This window comes from Solea solea, chromosome 9 (genome assembly GCF_958295425.1).
Source record: "Solea solea chromosome 9, fSolSol10.1, whole genome shotgun sequence".
Classification (NCBI taxonomy): domain Eukaryota; kingdom Metazoa; phylum Chordata; class Actinopteri; order Pleuronectiformes; family Soleidae; genus Solea; species Solea solea.
The window spans coordinates 22,789,946-22,811,545 of NC_081142.1; the positions used below are offsets into that span (position 1 = coordinate 22,789,946).

At 40.6% G+C, this 21,600-nt stretch overlaps 1 protein-coding gene across 1 annotated transcript; it reads right to left on the reverse strand.

Annotated features, from left to right (window-relative positions):
• Positions 1-816: 816 nt before the first annotated feature.
• LOC131465731 (neurturin) lies at positions 817-21,260 on the reverse strand. Its single transcript, XM_058638600.1, has 4 exons — positions 20,906-21,260; positions 7,626-7,687; positions 5,821-5,995; positions 817-1,510 (listed from the first exon to the last, which is right to left on the reverse strand). Exons 1-4 carry the CDS (start codon positions 20,934-20,936, stop codon positions 1,101-1,103), a joined length of 678 nt encoding a protein of 225 aa, XP_058494583.1. The 5' UTR covers positions 20,937-21,260; the 3' UTR covers positions 817-1,100.
• Positions 21,261-21,600: the final 340 nt, after the last annotated feature.

A 21,600-nucleotide genomic window follows, 5' to 3' on the forward strand; every position in this document is an offset into this window, starting at 1 on the left:
TAACCTTTCAGCATCAAAGGTTGAATAGATAGATTTTATGAAATTAGCAATTTTATGGCTTTGGTAATATTGTTTATCGCCAAAATATTTAGCTCCCCGATGTTAAAGGTAGACAACCCAATGTTCGTGTAACTCAATGCACATGCACCTACATGCTCTATTTTACCATTTGTAAATAGTAACTGATTAGTCGTCTTATACTCCATCACAAGACACTTTTGATGATTGTTGCTCACAAAACTTTGCAAACGTAGTGTAAAGTTTTCAATTCATGCTTCAGCGAAAGGTTTTCGAAAGGTTGTTAATTTGTGTCTACTAAACATCTGGGCTATTTTGGTTTAAAGTGGATGGATTTGATGAAGAAGAGGAAATGATTAAGGACAAAAGTGAAACGGAGGTGGTTCATGTATCCGTCAAAACAATCGAGAGCGATGTGGAGAAGTTTTGGTCTGACATTTGAAGAAGAGACGTCTACATGGAGACATGATGACAGCCAAACATATTGTGCTACACAATATGACGAGTTCTGTGACGCAAGAACATTCTGGAGGTGCAAGACACGAGAGGAAAGTGTGGAGTGTCACTTTTTGTCCAAATAGTGTTGTGTAACAGAGTATAAATACGGAATAACACAAAATCAACCATCTTGAGTTCTGCTGAGTCATTAACCACACTGTACTCTGAGCTTCTGTCTCAAACATGGTCGCCAGAAGGGAACTGCATGACCTGACCTTCAGCAAGTTGAGTGTCGGACATAAAACGTGATACACTATGACGTGTAACCGTGCTGGAGCTCTCCTCCTCCTCTTATGCTTATTGCTGGTGAAATTGAGACAAACCTTCCACTTCCTCAGGTTGAAGGCACACATCCACATAGCCTGCTGGTGCCATCAGGCTCTGTCTGAAGGTACGTGAACCTCCATGAACCACTGCCAAGCTGTGAGCGGAGGGAAGGCCCTGGACCCGGCACTCACAGGCGTGAACCTCAGACCACAGGAACCAGGTGATCCAGTGAAGACGCAGAGCCTCTCAACATCCTGCTCTTTCACACCAGAGCTTGTCTGCGTTAGTGCATTGCAGATCGTCACCGCTCTGTGTCATCAGCCCACACAGCTGCAGTTGGCCGCCGAGAGCCACTTAATCGTCTGCCAGGAAGTCTGCGCGTCCATGAAGGACACAGTCTCATAGCGAGTAGGCCGACAGCAGGGGTGACCGATGACCTTTTTGCCAGAGATGCTCCCGTTGTCCATCAGAGTCTTGAGGGCCAGGTCATAGTTCCTGCGGGAGCTGTGGCACGTGCCAACACAGTACTTAAAGAGGACTATCTCGTCGGAATCATACCCAAGGCCAAGATCTCGCACCCGCATTTCCTTCCTCTCCAAATGGCAGTCGCGGCTGCTCTTGGTCTTCTTTCGGTTCCGCCTTGATGTTCTGGGTGAGTTCGGGTCCCGGGCAGAACGCCGCCATCTGCCCTGCTGGAATTCCTCTTCTTGCATCAGTGACCACTCTTCTACAAGGTAAGAGAAACATACAACATCAGTATCTTGATTCATTCCAATATTACGTTTTTGACTTCTATGACATGGGGCTTTTCCATTATACTTGGCTTGACTCTACTTGTTTTTTGGGCTTTTCCATTAGGAACAGAACCTGGTGCCTGGTGCTTTTTTTGTCATGGCAGTTTCGAGCAAAATGGAAGACCACGTGCCTGATTAGAGTTTAGTCGAGCAGAGCCGAGTAGTGCTAGAATTGTATAATGGAAAAAAAAACGTAGAAGACAGTGAGTTCGATGCAACAGCATCAATTTACATTGGTAAAGCAACGCTATACAACTTTTTGTTTTACCTTAAATAGGCAACAGAATAAAGAGCCATTTAACACAGGATTTCACTGATGACAGCTTTACAAAAAAAAGGTAAAACGCACCATTAGATAAGTTGTTTTAGCAATGCTATAATGACCATATATAATTATTTCCCAATCTATTTATGAGAATACAACCAGAAAACACGTATGCAGTATTAAAATCTGCCGATCTGACTGAAAATCAGAATTGGCAATCGGATATTTCTGTCCAGACAGATCTATTACATCCTCATGAGAGAACGAGCCTTGTCCCACGATTACAAAATAATTATTCCACGATCTCTAGATAACCAGATGACTGCTCTCGGCTTCCGTACTCACGCAACCACCTACGCTACCGATTCATTCATGTACCCTTCATGTTTTTGTGTGCCTCTCCTCTCTGTTGTCATGACCACACGACTCTGTTTGTGTCACTGTTTCGCGGAGAAGGGAGTGAACGTTGCTTCCAGGACTTCTGTGTAGTCATTTATGAGGACGGTGGTGGTGAGAGAACAGGTCCAGATGTCTACTCTGGCCTTCAGAGGCTGCAAAGTGAAAACATTCTCACACTAAAGTTTATGTAGTGGATTAGAGTGGAGACGAGAGCACCGGGAGAGCATGTGTGGCTAAATTAAAAGCAGATATGGGCGCTGAAAGTGGGAGTGAAATTATCAGCTGAGTGCTGCCACTGTGAGGCGTCATTATGAGCAGCTGGAGGAACTCCAGCACGAGCTCAGCTTGTATTCTTTTAGTTGCCAGGAACATTTCAAACAAGAGTTACCAACCCGCCTATACAGACCCCATCCAGGTCCTGGAATGATTTTTTTTAACTTCCTGACCTGGGGGAGGGCCCTGCCTGGCGCTTTCTCTTAATGCTTCCACATAATATTTTCCTGGTGGAATGCTTATTACCAGCACAGAAGGCTCATTTACAGTAGCACAGGGGTGCATGTCAGTTCATGCCTCCATGTTTACGAAAAAGAAAACTTGTAATCATGTGGAAGAAAAGATGAGAAAAATGCACAGAAATATTCCTCAGGCAAAGAGAAGCGGGCACTTCTCCTTCACATATCCAGCCGTGTTAAAACACGCCACATGGATCTGCATTATTTCATGTAATTATACAACTATTCCACGTTGTAAGTGAACTGAGCAATGATGTCTAACTGTATACTTAGAAAGGGAGTGTAGCCTTTGTGTGATCGGAAATATTCATACAGTGAAAAGACACAGAGTGTGACACAAAAAGTTTGGTTTGCCCCAAAGCATCGCAAAGATAAAGTCACTGATTCACACTCTCTGCAGAACATGCATCAGTATCAGTGCAGCCTCTGTGCTCGGGGGGAGAAGACGAGAAGACATGTCCGATCACATACACGAGTAAAACAAAGCTAACTCCCACGATAATGCTGACATTAAAAAAAAATGGGGAGGGGGGGGATGCTGATGGTCTGTAATTTGTTTCTGTGCCGGGGCCCTCTGTGAAATCTGAATAATTCTCTGACATCAATTCTCTTGACTAATTTCCAGAGATAAATGTGTTATTCGATCATCAGACAGTGGACCTGAGATAGAAGTCTCATTCCCACAACAACAGAAGAGGTTGGGATTGTAAATTCTTTTTACTAAATTGACAAAATGTCGACGTCAAAGTCACTTCCTTCAAAGCAAATAAAAGCCCTACACTGCTCTTTACGTTCTTTGTTCTTTGTCTGTCTGTCAAGTTTTATGAAGTAAAATATCTGCTATTCCTGCTATACTGGGTCAGATAACAGAAAAATAACACATCATTTCAACACCATGGCTTTTATTTATTCCTTATATATATATATATATATATATAAATATTTTTAAACCTCTATCGTAGAGGAGTTTAAAACGTATCTATATTTAATGACCTTTCATGGCCCACCTGTAATGCTTTGGGAATGATGATCGTACGAATTTGTTCCAAATGAATTCGAGCGCGCCGCTGTCGCTGCACCCATAATACTCCACAAGCTCATGTGGAGGATAAAGTGGTCGACAATGAATGGATGAATGAATGAATGAATGGATGAGTGTTTTATCTCAAGTGTGTTTGAAAAACACATAAACATTATGGGGAGGTCTTCTCCACACAGAAACAGAACTTTCCCTATACGATCTCCTTCTCTTTTCAACTCTTCAAACGTTTTTTCTGTAAACACAGCGTCGTTTTAAAGACATGACTTCATGCAGAGAATGACTTGTAGTACATATGCCAGGCCTGTATGTGGCGCTCTAACAAATACACCGAAAAACAGAAAAGAAGATGTAGAGACGCAGGTGTTACTGCTCACACAGGATCCACAGCTAATTTACTCTCATTTATTCTCTGTTTTTAATACAATTAACAAGAAAAAAACATTATAAATGGTCCAAACTGTTCTGATCAGACACATTCTTCACTCTGCAGTAATGGTGCAGCGTCGGGTGGGGGTCATTTTTATTTATTTTGGGTGAATTTTGCGTTATTACAAACTGTCATTTATCTTTAAAGAGAGTCAAGTGTGGTTTGGCTACATACCAGCGTGGTAGAATAAACAGGCAGCGAGTCCACGGCCGTTCATCTTACTTCTCTGCTCGACTGTGATGCATGACAGGAACCTGCACACTGGATTGATTATTTTTACCCTGTTGTGCACCGGGGGCCCGAGCTCCATTGACCAAGGCCATGCTCAGTGTTGAAAACTACCAGGCAAATTTCCAGACGCTATATTAGTCATCCAGGAGGCACAGGCTGATCTGTTACGGCCCTCGCCTCAGATTTATGAAGCGCTGTTTTCAGAGTAATGTTACAAAGACAGATGAGTGAAAACGAGGAGTTTATTGAGGCCTGGTCGTTTATACTGTATGTGCTAATGGAACAGGAAGCCACAACCACTGGGTTTTATATAGCTTTAAGTTTATAAAAGCTACTAAATAACACACTTCCATGTTGTCCTTGGTGATTTTGTCCTCCTTTGCAAGTTTAAATCCTGGTTTTACCTGGCACACATGTTTTTTATTTAATTAAATAAACATTTTTTTTATCATTCTCACTACTAATTTCCATCTGTAGTCTACAATGCTAATTCAGTATGTTTTCATGTCTAATTTGTTATCATTTTATTTGTTTAGCAGCTCCTTGTGTGTCTGACTGGTGATGTTTTATGAAGTTTTTGTCAGAAATTAAACAGAGACTGCTGTCAAAAGGGGTTTGAGGTCTGGCCCTGGCTTCTTTTACTCAACACAACACTCATTTGGGACATGTCAAAATCTACTTTTTGCTAGATTAACGACAAGAAGGACGATTGCACCAGGCACGGTGGTTAGTCAGTGGTTCTTCTCCAGCCTGCATATCAAAGTGTTAAAGACAGATATCCCTAACTTAATGACCAGTAGTTTCACTCTACACAATTGTTTAAAATCAAAGATCTTTAGATGCACTTTTGCTTGATCTTAGAAACGTTTCTGGCTCCATTTTAAGCAAGAAAAACAAACCCATCAAGAGTCTGTTCTGTTGTGTCTGTGAAAACCTCAGAAGTTCAGCATCTTCAGAAAGTCCAGACCTGACATTTATTTACATTTTGTCCTGAATGAACAAAGTCTCTACAATTCTGATGTTTCATGTGAACATAAACTAAAGCTCCTGACCTGTTGGTGCAGGATCTACAGGATACACATTCTGCTCTCAGGTGAACAGTCGCTCCTATTAAAGTACTCAGTGAGAACAGATGAGTTCAAACTCTACCAGAATTTGTTGTAGATAGGTACATGGTAGGTAGGTAAGAGCTGTATTTTCTGTCCCAAATGGTGACTCAACAAATCAACAAAGGGCTCAAAAAAAACATTCACACATTTTCACGTTTTCAAATGAATGAATAAAAAGTGCAGTTTCAGGAAGGTTGTTGCCGACAGAATGATGGTTTTCCGTCATCTACAAAAAACAAAAGAAATTCAATAACTTACCAAAGTCATCGGGCCAGGGTATGTGGACATTGCTGTCCTGTCCCATGTCCTCTGTCCGAGACCAGGACGGCTGCCTGAGGACACGCTGGACGTCCGACTGAGCTTCCTTACTGTCCTCGTCAGAAAAAACATCGTCCACCAGGGTCAGCAATGACGCCATCACCCACAACATCACCTGACGGTACAAAGGAACACACAGTTACTTTGGTAAAAGTAGAACACTTGGTGTTGGAGGTAGTTATTGGGAGTTAGCAGAGCAGTGTCTGTCCCATCTGAAATATAGTAAGAACCACTGGCAGGGCAACACCACACAACAATATAGATGTATATGAAGTTCTGCTACCTGATTCAACAAAGTAATCGACAAAAACCACTATCTCTCAAGGTTAACAACCCCTGGTGGCTCTTCACCATACTCTTACTTCCTGATTGGCTTCACAGAGAAAATCGGATGATTCTGTCCGTCTTCTTTCAAATACGCCGCCACAAGTGGACAAATCCTCATCCATTCAACAATACAGTATATAAGCTACTGTATTTCACTGGAGAGCAGAAGACTATGACCTGCTGACCCCACTTGGATGGAAACTCAAACAGACTCTGCTCTCCACTGAGCCGTACCACTAGGATTTAAGTATTTGTTGCATTGAATTAGTGATATACAGTGTTACATACATTTGGAAACTGAAAGCTGCCTTGGGTAAACTGATCCATCCTGCTCCATCAGATCTTTGAAGGTTCCTCAGTAGAGGCCTCCTCTCGCTACCTTCAAGTGACACCTGCACCGCTTTAATTACTTAATTGACACGCGACACTTTCCCACTGCGCAGGTGGGGTTAATATTTTAACATCACTTATGGGATGAGTTTCTCTGCGGTGTCTGGTAGGAACTTAGAGCCCAGATCGAATGGGCAGTGTAGTGGAAACTGACTGGGAGTGAAACATATACTTTGACAGTCTGCCAGCAAATCCTACTGGCCTACTTTCCTCCCGAGTCTCAGACATTTGTTCATTGATGATGAGTAAAAGCCTCAGTGAGGAGTCTGCCGGTTGCCGGACACATGACTGAAGAGCGTTTTCTCTGATAGACACAGTATCTGAAAGCTGCTATCTGATGACTCAATCACAGCTCTGCCAGGGTCCTGTAGACGTTTCATGACTCAGTTTGTTTACTCCACCATGTTGGCAGGAAAATCTTCGACTGAAATGAGCGTTGCCAGCGCCGTCTCTTGTCCTGGCCACAGCTGTCCACCATCTTGACTTTTTTTTATGAATACAGCCTGTGTAGAGACAAGTTGCTTGACATATGTGTTGCCTGGTGTATTTGTGTGCTTCTATGGATTTGCCAAAATGGCGTCGTTTTGATTCCTGTTGCATGATGGGATGACAGCCCTCAAAAGTCGTGAGGGGTTACAAAAAAATTGTAAAATATAAAAAAATATACCAAAAAGATGGCAGAGAAGGGTCACAATTTATCATTTCCGGTAGGTTCGGTTAGCATGTAAGAAGATTGCAGTCTCATCCATTCATTCATTCATTGTCAACATACAGAGACGAACAACCATCCACTCTCACATTCAAACTTAGGTCCATTTAGAGTGTCCTCTTAACCTCTGAATGTTTTTGGACTGTGGGAAGAACCAGGAGAACCTGGAGAAAACCCATGCGCACATGAGGAGAACATGAATCCAGTCCCTTCTGTCTGTGAGGCATCAGTGCTAGCCACTTCATCACTGTGTGGCTTGGTGCAAAATCCAGTTATGATCCAGTGAACTGAGGTCAGCTGAAAAGAAAACCAGACTCACCTTCCAGTTCTTCAGGTGATGCCGGGTTCTCGACGCCTCCCGCCTCCACCAGGTTTTTCCATCTGAAAGAGACAGTCGTATAATAAATAAATTATAATAACAATAATAAAGAAAATTATATTTCATTCCGGAGTCGGATCATTCTTTTAAAAAAAATGCCTCGCAGTCGTTCCACCAGGGGGGGAAGGAATTCCAGTTTTCTTTCATTCTTTAATCACCAGGTACATTTTCGCTTTTGTTAAAACGTCCACCAAACATGAGTTTGACACATGATTCATGTTCTGTTTACCGCGGTGTTTCATGGAAACTCAGGGACACACACACACACACACACAAATCACTCTGATGTTTCTTCAGAGAAACACGCATTTAATTTAAAAGTGGTGCAGTGTCTGAGGAGAGAGGGTCAGGGGCGTCATCAGCTCAGACGAGAGTTAGACGTTCATAATCTCACACGGAACTTAACTTAAACTGAAACTGCTAAACTACATTATCCTTTGTTTTACTGTCTGATTATTTTTGTTTTGTGGTGCCATTTTGTTGTCGTCTCGCTTGTAAAAAGACATTTGAATCTCAGTGTCTACTTCCGAGTAAAATAAATGAATGAATGAGTGAATTCGTCCATTCTGTTATAATAAGTTGCTGATTCCATATGATACTTTATCTATTTTGTTTTATTTATATAGTTTATCTGATGTGGACAATGCAAAGTTACCATAAAACAGACTGTATTAACTGATGGTTGGAAACTATAGTTGCTATAGCAACTCCTGTCCCTAAAAATCAAATCTTCATTTTATTCTCCCTACAAAGAGCGAACCGTTGTTCCTAAGTCTTAAGTGTTTGTTTTGAATCTTAAATCCTGAATAATTCTCAACGTGAGGACAGTTTTCAACGTCTGGTTTCATTTGACTTGCGTTCAATGATGCAGATTCAAGGTTCTGTACATAAAAAACAACAACAGAGACAGACTTCTGTACAAAGTTAAGTTTGACAATCCATAAATTTGTCAAACTTACATAACATAATCGCCAAAATTCCAAATGGCCGACTTCCTGTTGAGTTGAGGTCACGGTTACGGTCGACTTTTTTGTTCGTCTTGGTCTATAACATCTTTCCACCAAGTTTCGGGTAATTTGGTGGAACTCAATTTTGCCTCTCTTTTCACTTTAGGGGGCACTATAGAGCCCTTGAGCAAGGCACAGCTCTGGGAACTATGCCAATATCGCATTTTTGCCAGACCTGACCTGAAGTTTCAAGAGTTTTTATGCACTGTTTTCATTTTTCCCTCAAAAATTACCACAAAGACACGGATATAATAATAATCTGAGGGGTAACAATAGGCCATTTCAGACCCTGCCATTCGTGGTTCGGGCCCTTCATAAATAAAGACAACAGCATCATATATATATGTATATATATATATATATATATATATATACAGTATATATATACGTGTCTATACTGTACGTCTGGATCATGTATGGTTTAATGTGCAAACCTGAGGACATACATGAAAAGCCTTTGCATATTCCTAAAGTGATCGTGTTGTATTTGCGTTGCGCCTCCTCTCATGTGGTTTTTCAGCCCTTTGCTTGTTTTGCATCTCTCTTGTTCTCTCTGTGTTCACACATACTGTCCTGTACAAGAGCTTCAGAGTGACTGACTGACTGAATGAATGAATGAATAAATGAATAAATAAATGTGAACATAATACAGTTTAAAAAATAGAAATTCTTCACGACTCGCTGTATATACTGTTTAAACAAAAACACCAAAATAAATAATACATAATACAACATGTGTAAATAAATAATCTGTGAGACACTCCATCTTTGTACTTTGTGATATGCTTGAACCTATTTTTAAACTTGGTCTGGAACAGAACAGTCTATTTATGAGCATAAACAAAATGAGAACCTAAATGAAAACGCGCCGTTTATGCTTCTCGTGTGGCCCAGGCTTTACTCCGACACTCTGAGGTGAAGGCAGAATCTAAAAATAAGACGCACTATGACTCTGAGTTTAAAGTAAAGTCACAGGGTTCGCGTTGTCAATATTTGGAGTGGCGGTCAACACAGGAAGTGCCAGGTTCGATGTTTCCACTGGTGTCTTGTGTAAACAGAGGAGCAGCAGCAGCTCGACTCAGCGTGAGCAGCAAATTCTCCTCATTTCACATCCACACGGACAAAGCAGTGGATGCTGATGCACCGATCATGGCTGCATTCCATTATGGAGATGTTATTTATAGGAACGCTCCCTTTATCTTCAACACGGATACTTTCACCACTTAAAGACACTTAGATCATCCACTACACTTTGTACACGTCTCAATTTAAACTCATTGGTGAAGTTGCATGTTGCAGCTTGATTAAAAAGACATAATTCTCCAACTTTATAACAATTATTCTTCTCCCATAAAGAAGAAAAATTGCTGATTTTTATATTTTTGGAAATGTTCCACTTTCCAAACGTGATCCAGTGATTTTGACCATGATCGTATCTCGTATAATACTAAAATGAATTAATTTCACACGCTGGGCCTTTAAAAAACACACCACTAACAACATGAATTTCTTTCTAATGAATCAATATTTTATTATAGAATTCAAAATAACTATTGACTACAGTAAATGTAACAAGAATGAATCTAAACACCCTTTATTTTTCTATATCCTTGCATTTAAGTATTCACTTGTGCAATATTAAGGGTTTGAATGAAAGAAAACGCACTTAAGAGCTGTAATAATTTGAAAAAGATATTTTATCGCATTGATGTGCAGGCAACATTTAGATTGTAATGTTAGTATTTCAATGAGCTGTGTTTCAAATTATGATTTAATTTCTTATTTTTATACAGTTACCGCACAAGTTTAAATTTTTTAATGTGTTTTGAACAGTTATGTGTGATGGTCACTGAATGCATTTCGTATGAAAACAGCTGATTTCATCCACTGTGACGTTTTGAAAGTTTTAAAAACATGATTTAAATTCTGACCAATCCATGTTAGCAATCCAAAATAAAGAAAAACAGGAAAGCTGTAAAGGAAAGTTTTAAACTCCTGGATCTACTGGAGAGAGTTCTCTTGATAAGTGACCCATGAATGCACCTTAAAACAGGGCCAGTAAAAAGCAGCCAGGCTTACAGCGTCCATGAGAGGATCTGGGACCTGAACCAAAAATATTTAATACACTTAATAGAACATTTTATAGCATCATAAAGTCACCGAGATGCTGCTTTCAAGTTCACTCTGTGCCTCGTAATGAGACGAGATTAAAAAGCAAGTTTCCGCACAGTAACAGGAAACTTCTGCTGTGAGGGATAACGTCCATAAATCACCTGAAGCTCCAGCAGCAGCAGGACGAAGAAGAAGAGGAAGAAGAAGAAGAAGAAGAAGAGGGACAACAGACAGCTCAGTCTGTGGTGAAGCAGACATGGATGGACAGTAATGGAAGAAGGACACGGTCGGATCAGGTTACACAACACTGACTGTGTGTGTGTGTGTGTGTGTGTGTTAATGATAGTCTGTAACGACACACTGATGTCAAGCGTGACTGCAGCTACTACTGTTTAGAACAGAGTGAAGACAATCTAAACACACGGAAACGGTGAAGTTTAACTCAGACTGACATGTTTGCCTGTCCTACATACTGTGCAGGACAGTACGGTTCTCAAACTGTGGCACTAGTGGTACGCAAGCTTCCTCTATGAAGCTCCACACTGTAGGACAAGTGGCCAGATTTTGGTCCCCAATTGCCAGTGTTACGGAGATTTTGATTAATCAGCTGAGACGACCAATGCTGGAACCTCTGGAGTCAGTGATGAGTTAAGTTGAAAGATTTTATTGAGCTCAGATCCGAGGAGAACTGAGACGATGCCTGACAATCTGAACAGTGAGGCATCATCGCAGCGTGTAGTGAGTAAGTCTTGGTATCTAGTGAGGGAACCTTGAAACGCACCTAGTTTGTGTCTTATCCTAAATTATGATTGTCTCTCTTTCGAGATTAAAGCTGATTTTAACAGATTATCCTGTAGTTTGAGCGGTTAACAGACGTGGAACCAAGAGTTTTACTGAGAAAGCAACGGCAACAACATCGGGACAAAACCTGACCCCCTTTGTCTGTGTTCTCCTGTGACACCTGTGGTTGTGTCTGCCTGTCATGAACTGGACACTAAATCCTAACCTCCAGGCACAAGGAACCCATGAATCCATGGAATCCAAGACTGAGATGCTGACAATGATGGTCTAATGCAAGGCTGCCCAATGTTGGGCTCTGCAAAGTGAAACATGAGATATAAAGGATTTCTGGATTGTATCTGATTTTACATTTTATTTCTTTCCAATATCAGATCACTTGATTTTGACCTGACATTAGAAATCAAGGCTAATAGAGGATCAATATAAACCTGAATAGTGTTGTTTTTCCATCACCCTTACACCGTGATATCAGTTTAATCATCATTACGACAAGTTCAAGCCAAAAAAGGTTCTCTGTTCCAGCGTAAATGATTGGCAGAGATTGCGATCATTCCTTTGTGACTCTGCTGTCGGCAACTGTGAAATCAAATCTAACCGACATAAATAAATCCACTTATGAAGAAGGAAACGAAACGCGCGATGATGCCCAAAAGATTTTGGTGGAAGTTTTTTTCCAAACACAGTTTTCTTCCAGAAACAGTTCAATCTGATTGAACTTCACCCGACAAAGATCAAACTGTTGCTCAATCCTAATCACAGGGAGCTGTTCGTACACTGTCTGGATCTATGCCGGTGCACATGTCATCTACTACTTTATATTTATATAGACACCTTTTAAAAAACAGAGTTCACAAAGTGTTTCTTGTCTTTTGTCTTTCAATCAAACAACTTCTCTCTCCAGATTTCTATATGTTGGATCTGTGTAGAACTTTACCTGTCTATACATTCTTTACATAAACATGACAAAAGTCATTCTTAAGATGTCGCTGATACGCAAAATACTTTGTGACTGTACTTAAGTACAAAATTCACATATCTATACTTTACTGTATTACTTTACTTTATTTATATTGACAGCAACGTTTGCTTTTACTCCACTACATTTCCCATAACTCTCTTTGTTGCTACTAAATAAAATCAGAAGTTGGTAAAGACTTCTGAAAGACTTCCGAAAGTGTGTATTTAAATAGCACTTTTCTAGTCTTGACACTACAGTTCGGACATTCACTTGTTTAAAAACATTTTTATTGTCTTTGAGCTACTGTCACTCAATTCTAACTAAGTACAGTAAACGTCATATACTTTAAGACCTTTATTAATAGCAATATTATAAAAAAGTGACTTCAACTTCTACCAAAGTCATTTTCTGGTGAGATCATTTGTCATCTGGATCATTAGTCTGATTGCTTGTACTGTAGGTCCATCCAAATTCCGTACAGAGGTACGAAGGTGTGTCTGGAAAGGCTGTTAGCCAGGTTAGCTCAACACAATAATGATGCTTGATCAGAATATGTGTTCAGAATGTGGGTTCTAAACAAAATATCTTGTGCCGTACAGTGTGCCTGACACTGTAAGCAGGTCAGCTCTGGTTACAAAAACACCTTTGTCCATCAGGCCTACATCTTCGTGTTGCTGGAGCCGAACAAGCTTACAAGGATATCTTTTGCTTGCAGGCTTAAGCCTTCTACAACATTTAGCGGCTGATAATAACCGCTTACATTACACTGAAGATGAAATACACACCCAGTGAACACACTGCAGATACATATCTGCCTCTATCCTGGTTCAGAGTGTACTTTACTCTGGGTAAGCTGTCGATAAGATCGCCAACATCATTCCCAACTCACTAATCTCCTATTTAGGTTTGTTTTATTATTTAAAAAGCAATGTACAAACGAGGGGAAAACAGCAACGGGAAGCAGGTAACCTATTCATTATTAGATATTTATTTCGTTTGGCACGCCGTTCAGGTTGTGAAATATGATGTTCACTTACGTGCAGTGAAGCAAGCAAGTACAGAGAATGATCACAATCTCTGGAAAGATATGAGATGAGTTTTGAAAAGAGACTAGAAAGGTGAGGGCGAGACAGAGTTTCATGTTGGATCCAAATCATGGCCTGAGGACACAGAGAGAAAAGCAGAGCACTGCAGCGCTGGCATTGGTTTAAATCAGACAGGTACCAGATCCTGGAATTCACTACTAGTATGCAGCGGTACCCAGGATTCCCATGGGTCCTTGAAATCCTGGAAAGTTGTGTGCATTTGCCTTCTTCTTCTTCTGCCCGATTTAATCATGTCTTATGGCGGCGATCCACCTCCACTATCTTTACTTTTATGATGAAAACAGTCGACTAAGAGACTAGTTTGCCTAATTTATGTGTCAGACTAGAAGAGTGGTTCTCATAGCAAGATAATTTGCTCTCTCATCATCTTCACATATTGTATACTTCACACACTGGTATATACAGTAGAACAGTATTTCTGATTTTCCTCCACAGAGGAAGCTTGTGTACCACTGGTGGAACACAGACCGCAGTTTGAGAACCATGGGGTCTAGTATACACTTCTGTCAGCTGCTATCAAACACCTATACTTATATACCTGTGCTATTCCTGAACACACTCACACAAACAGACAACTCGAGCAACTTCTTTCACTATTATCGCGCTGCTTTTTATAGACTCAAATACCTCATATACCAAAGATGTCTCTCTCTTCCTGTCAGCCTTTCCTCTACACTTTATATGACAGTGACATAATCCTCATAAAAATAACTGGTCTGAGCCAGTAAACCTTCATGATTTAAAAGATTGACAATACAAGAGTAATAATAAACACTTTGACATGTGATAGCAGGAAAAGCACCGGTGTAATTTACTAATGACTGCATTCCATTTCGCTAACCTAGTTCCAGGACCCTGTTATTGTCCATGCTTAGTCACCGTCACGGCGCACTAATTACAGTTACGAATTACTGTTGTGTACAAAATGTGTCTAGTAAACACTTCTACAGATGTTGGTTTTATAAAGCAGTCAACAAGGAAGAAGTATTTTGGCCTACAGGGAAAGTTAGAGCTTCCGAATTCTGCTCCAGATGAGGAAACCCTTAAGAAGAAACCTTTGTGACTAACTACTGAAGTTGACCAGTACTTTTCAGGGGGTGGAACAAAAAGAAGAGCATTGAAATAATCAATTATACCAGTGATAGAAGCTTGAATCCAAGTTTCATATACAGGCAATGTTCTTAAGGTAATAAAAAACTATTTTAGGAACATTTCTAATATGTGGATCGAAATAACTCCCAGATTTTTAACTTGGTTATTTGGATTAAAGGCTAGGGCTTGCAGTTTTGGACTCCAGACACTGTTAAAGAGGGCCTCAATCGGCCCCCGGGTTGTCAGGATACATGGCAATGCAAAGCTGTGTGTCATCAGCGTAGCTATGAAAATTGATGCCATGTCTCCTGATGACATCACCAAGATGTTGAGATTAAAAGCAGAGAGCCTAAAATGAATCCCTGTGGTACACCAAAGTTCAATCAATAGTGTTTTGGCCAAATACGGTGAGTATAGAGCTTAAATTGAAGTTGACATACACTTTTTTGGTGGCAAGACCAGAAAGAAGATCGTTGCAATCATCCATTCTACAAGTGATAAAAGCATGAATGAATCAAGGATTTTAATTCACTTGGTCTCTGTGGGCTCCAGTGCTGATAATTAAAACCAAGAAAATTCTCTGCCACCCAAGACTTGATGTCTAAAAAACTGTTTAAGGCATGAATCGGCCCCGGGATGTTGGGCAATGTAAAGCTGTGTGTCATCAGCGTAACTATGGAAATTGATGCCATGTCTCCTGATGACATCACCAAGAGGCAGCATGTAAAGAGTGAAAGAAGAAAGAAAATGGATCCCTGTGGTACACCACAATGCAATCTATAGCTCAGAGAAAAACCTAATCTTTCACTAAGACAAGATTGAACCCAGTTTGAAACAGTTCCAATGAGTTCAATCACATTAAGAAGTTTGTAGAATAAAAAAGTGTCATCGAGTGAATCATGCCTCAAAATATAAACAGCTGTACATGCTAACATTAGCTCTGAACCCTAACAAAGGTGGGTGACATTTGTACGGCTGTGTAGACCTTTAAGGCTGAACCGGAATGAAACTATCTGGGTCTAGGATTTCCATGTTGTGTTTCCACCGTCGCTTAGCAACAGAGATGCAGGTGAACGTGGTACAGATCACTAACGGCACGTGACTTTTTACTGTACGTAAGCCTGACACTTAAAGTGTTGATGTCTGATCTTCAGATGTCTTAATCATGTGTCTCCTTCCAAAACTCCAAGGTGCAATGAATATTGGGGACAGGCTGATCCATGAATATTCCACCATTTGGAACCTTTGCTATTTAGGGATGGACGGACGCATTTGTGGGTTGCAGCTCCTCTGAAGGAGGCAGCCTCTGAAATGAGACACAGCTTATACTGATGGTGCATTTTCTCTCCAAGAGATGAAATAAGCTAAGAAGATCTTCCTTCTATGGAACTCTCTCTCCCTGCACTTCCACTAGAACAAATGATATTACTGCTCAGGTTCCATTCCTGGGTTTCACCACCAACTTTCAGAACTGAAGAAACTTGAAGATCTGGCGTCTAGTTGCTGCTGGTTGCTTTCGAGAGCATTCGTGTCCTGTATAAATTAAAAATATGCATAACAGTAGCTGCCAGCACTCAGCCCTGGACAACTTCACCTCGCAGAATAAATGTTGTTACTTTAATGTGATGTCAAACCATTAAACTTCCACAACGGTCTGCAGTTTCTCTTTGTGTTAGAATATGAGTCCACATGAGTCATAATTCTACATTTTACTTTGACAGATGCCTTTAAGGTGATGTTTTGGGTTTTCAGACAAACAGTATGACTGACGGCTGTTGTTGCTTTTGGTGTTTTTCCCCAAATAAAGGCTACATTCTCCACGTGGCTGCCTCCAGCCCACATCTTGGAAGTGGTTTTCCCATCTGCCTCTGCCTCTGTAAACCATCTGCGACATATTTGAGCTCTGCCTGCTTTGTAACAGTAACACTGTCCTTTTCTGGCTGCGCCGCAAAGAAGCTACAGCTGCCGTCACTGCAAACATGCCTCCGGTCGTTCCACACATCCGTTTGAGTTGAACCCTGGCGAGACGATCCAGTAAACGTGACAATGTTGGCCAGCGGTCGCAACATCAGAAACACGAGTAGGAAACATTGGATGCGTGATACAATTTCCTTTTCACATAATGTAAGAGGGGGGAATGTGTCAGCAGAGAGAGAGAGAGATAATCACTTTGTTTACACTTTTCTGTTGAGATGACATTAAAATCAATGTATATTTATTGTTTTCTGGATTCACTGTTACTGGTTGTTGCCACTAGTGGGCGTTGTGGCATGATATGCTGTGTGTCACGGACGGTGCTGAAGTTATGAGCAAGAATCCAGAAGTATCTAACTGGTCAATCTCTGTCCATATCCCTACATTAATGACGATGAGTTGTTTATTGACATATCTGACATCATTTTAAATGATGTGTGGAGTTCAGGCTCCTGATTGGATAAAGTGTTGTAGGAACAGTTTCTCCAGTCTAGTCTTAATGCCCACTCAAAGCTGTTTTGTCATTCACACATTTACATGACATGTAATGTAATTTACTCGCACCTCTTGGCAGTGTTTAACTATACTTAAGGCCAGGACGTGGACTCAAGTCTGACACGAGTCCGGATCTCCAGGACTCAAGACTTAAGCACTGATGACTCAGACTAAAGCATTGACTGCATTCAGACTCCAAAATTGGACACTCAGACTTGGACTTTTTAGCCGATAAAGACCCATCTCAACTGACTCATCTGACTCATCTTCCACCTCTTTATCCTCCACATGAGGGTCGTGGGGGTTGCTGGTGCCAATCCCAGCTGACTTAGGGCGAAAGGCCGCCGTCACATTCTGGACAGACCGTGTCAGAGAGCCAAGTGCTAGAGTGCTGTTGGGAACTCTTTATTTTTTCATTTTTACTCTGACATGATTCCTACTTTTCTTTGGTGACTTGAACTCAAACATCGGGGACTCGACTGTGACACATCGCCTCTTGGTGGCGGTTAGTAAAAACTAAAACACAACATCTCTGAAGTCCTCCAGCCTCCAAAACTCAAATAAACTCACTGTCAGACTGAAGGAGGGATAACTTCACTGATCTGTGACTTATCATGATGAACTGTTATCGTACTGAACTGCACAGACAGGTCGATGGTTCAGTGAACGGTATGTGAGGAGTGAAATGACTGCTGGTGATTGTTACAGTTCTGCTCCAGACAACTTCATTTATCTGACGGGTGTCAGGACGTAAAGAGGATTTCCTCTTCATCTTTGACATCTTTCTCTAACGTCATCCAATGATCTGTTGCCTGAACCTCGTTGTCCGTGTAAAACGTCTGTATTTATGCTTCTCTTAGTTTTGATTTCATTTAAAACTGTTTGGATTTTCCCTCATAGAAGCAAATTGAATGACCTCTGCCTCTACCTCCTGATCCACAGCTCTCTGGGAGAATAAATTGTGCGTGTTTCCTTCCCTGCTTCAATGAATAAGTTCATACTTTACTACATACTTAAGTTTCATTCAGTCAGACAGAGAAAATCAAGATTTTTAAACACCTTGACATGTTTTCGACCACTTCCTGTGTTCTTCCTCAGAAAGGTCACGTGATGTTACATGTGACGTGTGGTGCTTCCTGTTTTATACAGGTTTGTCAGACAGCAGGGGATGACTACGCCCCCTGCTGTCTAAGGACAGCATCCCAGGTGTGTGATAACTTAAGCTCAAACGCGTCATCTGTCTATACATGCAATGGCACGCGTGTCTGCGTTGTACTGGTCACTTTATTAGGAAATCACACAAGTGTCCAACAGGTTTCAAACTAACAAGTTATTAAAAACACCAGTGTGTGCAGAGAAAACTGAGACCAGAGAACGATCACAGGACCTGCACAAAACTCTGAGACAAACCAGTGCAGGCAGAACTCAGACAGAATTTCAAGGTAAGGACATTTTAAAAGTCTGTCTGTCTGTCTGTGTTTGTCTCTTTCAGCAGGTTCCATTCAGAGGAAGCAGAGCAAAGGTGAGTGAGGGGGATAAGAGTGCGGTGAATGGATGTTCGAGAACCACATCTATTCATTTACTCGATCTATTGAAAATGTACAGGCTCAGAATTTAAAGGACGCTGAAGAGAGAGAAAGAGAGGTGATTCAAAGTCTTACCAAGAAAGTATACATATACATCCATATATGTATGTATGTATATATATATATATACTGTATATATACACATATATATATAATATAACCACCTGCACCACATGAAGTGTTGATAATCATCATATTTATTTATTATATTGACAAAAGTAATGAAATAAATCAGGAGCGTCAAACTCAAATGACCTGGGGGCCAACGAGCATCTACATGCCGGTCAAATACGACAAAAGACTAAAATTATAACACAATATTCCATCATGACATCACAATAAAGACATTCATGATGATATTTCACAGAATTACACACATGTTTTTTATAAAGTCACATGATGACAGTAATTATTTGTGTTATAGCAGAATTTGACCACATTTACAGTCGATGTCATTGTTTCTAACACATGGAGAAATAAAGCAGGTATTTTCTGAAATGAAAGGTAATAATAATAATTATAAGTGTATTATTTTATTTTAGAGTAACCTTTGCGCAACTTTATATCCACATATATATCTCCTATGTCAGGATATAGACTCAAAACATCCAGATATTATTTATTAGCCACATAGAAATATATATATCGATATGGAATGATTACATTTAGATAAAAAAGGCTTTTTCCCAGTGTCTCGCAGTCCTATTGTCCATGTGTGGACAGTGAACCATTTCCTCGACACATTGCTGTGACGAGCCCGAAATAGACATCAGCGATGAGCCACAGCTCCGTCACACAAATCATTATCTGTAGTGTCGTCCCCAAACCAAAGTGTCAGCTTCCACCACACTGGAATCTGCTCTCTGTCTCACACATAGTCTGGTTTCCATGACTTCAGAGGACATTATGTTGACTTGTATTCATTTCCTGTAGACTTCACTATAATTTACTCGTGCCCTAAAACGTTTTCACCTAAAAATGTAGTCATTTATGTTAATTTTTGTCAACATAAAGAAGGACAAGTCCCCATAATGTGAGTGTGTAAACAGATTTAGGTCCCCACAACATAAAGAATACCAGACACACACACACACACACACACAGTCCCTGTCTTAGTTTTTCTAATTCTTGTTCCCTGACAAATAAAACATCAGTGAAGAGAAACAGAGCGAGCTCCAGTCGTGATCTACCATAAATTAAAAAAGGAAGCATGTGTTGTTTGTCTGTGCTTAATTCCTTACGTGCTTGTTTTACTCTTTCTAATCACAATGCTTTTTATATTTTAACGTCTGTAAAGGTGAATGAATGAATGAATGGTGCTACTGTATATAAATAAACGTGCCTTTGTCTGTACTGGAAGATGCAGACGGACTATACACACGTATATAATATCATTCCTAAATGTGTAAACCATTGCATGCTTAAATAAACACTTAATCCTCAGCATATCAACACGTGACATCATTTTAATGTGTGTTTTTTTCCACTATGAAACTACAATACAGTTGTATTTCCGCATTGCAACAATAAAAACAATAAGAAGAATGTGGTGAATTTCATTCTTTCTGGAAACTAAGACTTTTACATTTTCTGCCACTACATGTGACCTTTCAAAATAAAAGTACTCATAAGTGTCTTGACCTGAACATACTAATAAGTCTTTATGGAATTAATGTCTGTCATTTTTGCAGCAGTCACTCACATTCATGTGACTTTGGCTAAATGTGAACATTATGAATTGATTACTTAATTAATTAAAAAAACAGCTTCTTAAATATGAATATTTTCTGTATAACAAAAAAGACCCAAATATAATAAGTTATTTATTATTTTGGTTTGTGGACAAAATGAAACATCATCATTTCTAGGTCTATGAAACTTTTATCAACATTTTCTGACATTTTTGGGACCAAACAAGTCCTCGATTAATCGAATTGATGATGAAAATCATCTTAAATTGCATGTATTATCACTATTATAATGTCATGTTATTTATTATAAGCAGCATGTTGCTGTTTTTTTGTTTTGAAAGGTAAAGTTGTTGAAAGTTTTGTTTGGTAGAAAATAAACACGTGTGTGTTCTTCTTACCTTGACTGAGTGTGTGTGTCCTGTCGATCATGGAGGTGAGTGAACACAGCAGCCCGCGCTGTAATAACTGTAATAATCCACTGACACTGGAGGAGTTTTCTCTGCTGCGGAGCTCTGCGCTGTTCTCTCCACGCTCACGTCCCGCAGCATTGTGGCGCAGTCCGCACTCCAGAGCTGCACATGGCTGGAGAGGAGACGCTGTCACACACACACACACACACACACACTGCCCGAGAGGGTACAGCACTGACCGAGCCGAGCCGAGCCGAGCCGAGTTATGCCGAGCTGAGTCCAGGCAGACAAGCTGTGGATGAGTTCCAGAGCGCACAGCGCAGAGCGCAGCCGTGCGTCCTGCTCCAAGACAGGTGTGGGTAGACTGGAGATCCACTTCCAGATGTGTGTGTGTGTGTGTGTGTGGCCTGCGGTGTCATATTCCCTCCTCCATCACATGATCACTCACCGTGGCACCGTGGATACATATTTACATAACGTGGTAATGTGGTGTGGTGAATCCTGACAGACAGACACTCCCTGAACTTCACTGGATGTCAACATGACAACATGAGTGTGAACACTGGAACAAAAACTCTACTCTCCTGTTTTTCATCTGGAGATTCTCCAGAAACGTGACCCTGTTAAAGGTGCAGTGTGTAAGACATTCTCACCATCATTCACTCTTCACTTCCAAGTGTGTG

Bases quoted from the DNA above. Each gene is read 5' to 3' on its own strand.
- LOC131465731 (XM_058638600.1), bottom strand. From the start codon at position 20,936: ATGATCGACAGGACACACACACTCAGTCAAG. The intron at 5,996-7,625 runs GTGAGTCTGGTT...TTGTACCGTCAG, and splicing joins ATCACCTGAAGAACTGGAAG to GTGATGTTGTGGGTGATGGC. The intron at 1,511-5,820 runs GTAAGTTATTGA...CTTACCTTGTAG, and splicing joins ACCCTGGCCCGATGACTTTG to AAGAGTGGTCACTGATGCAA.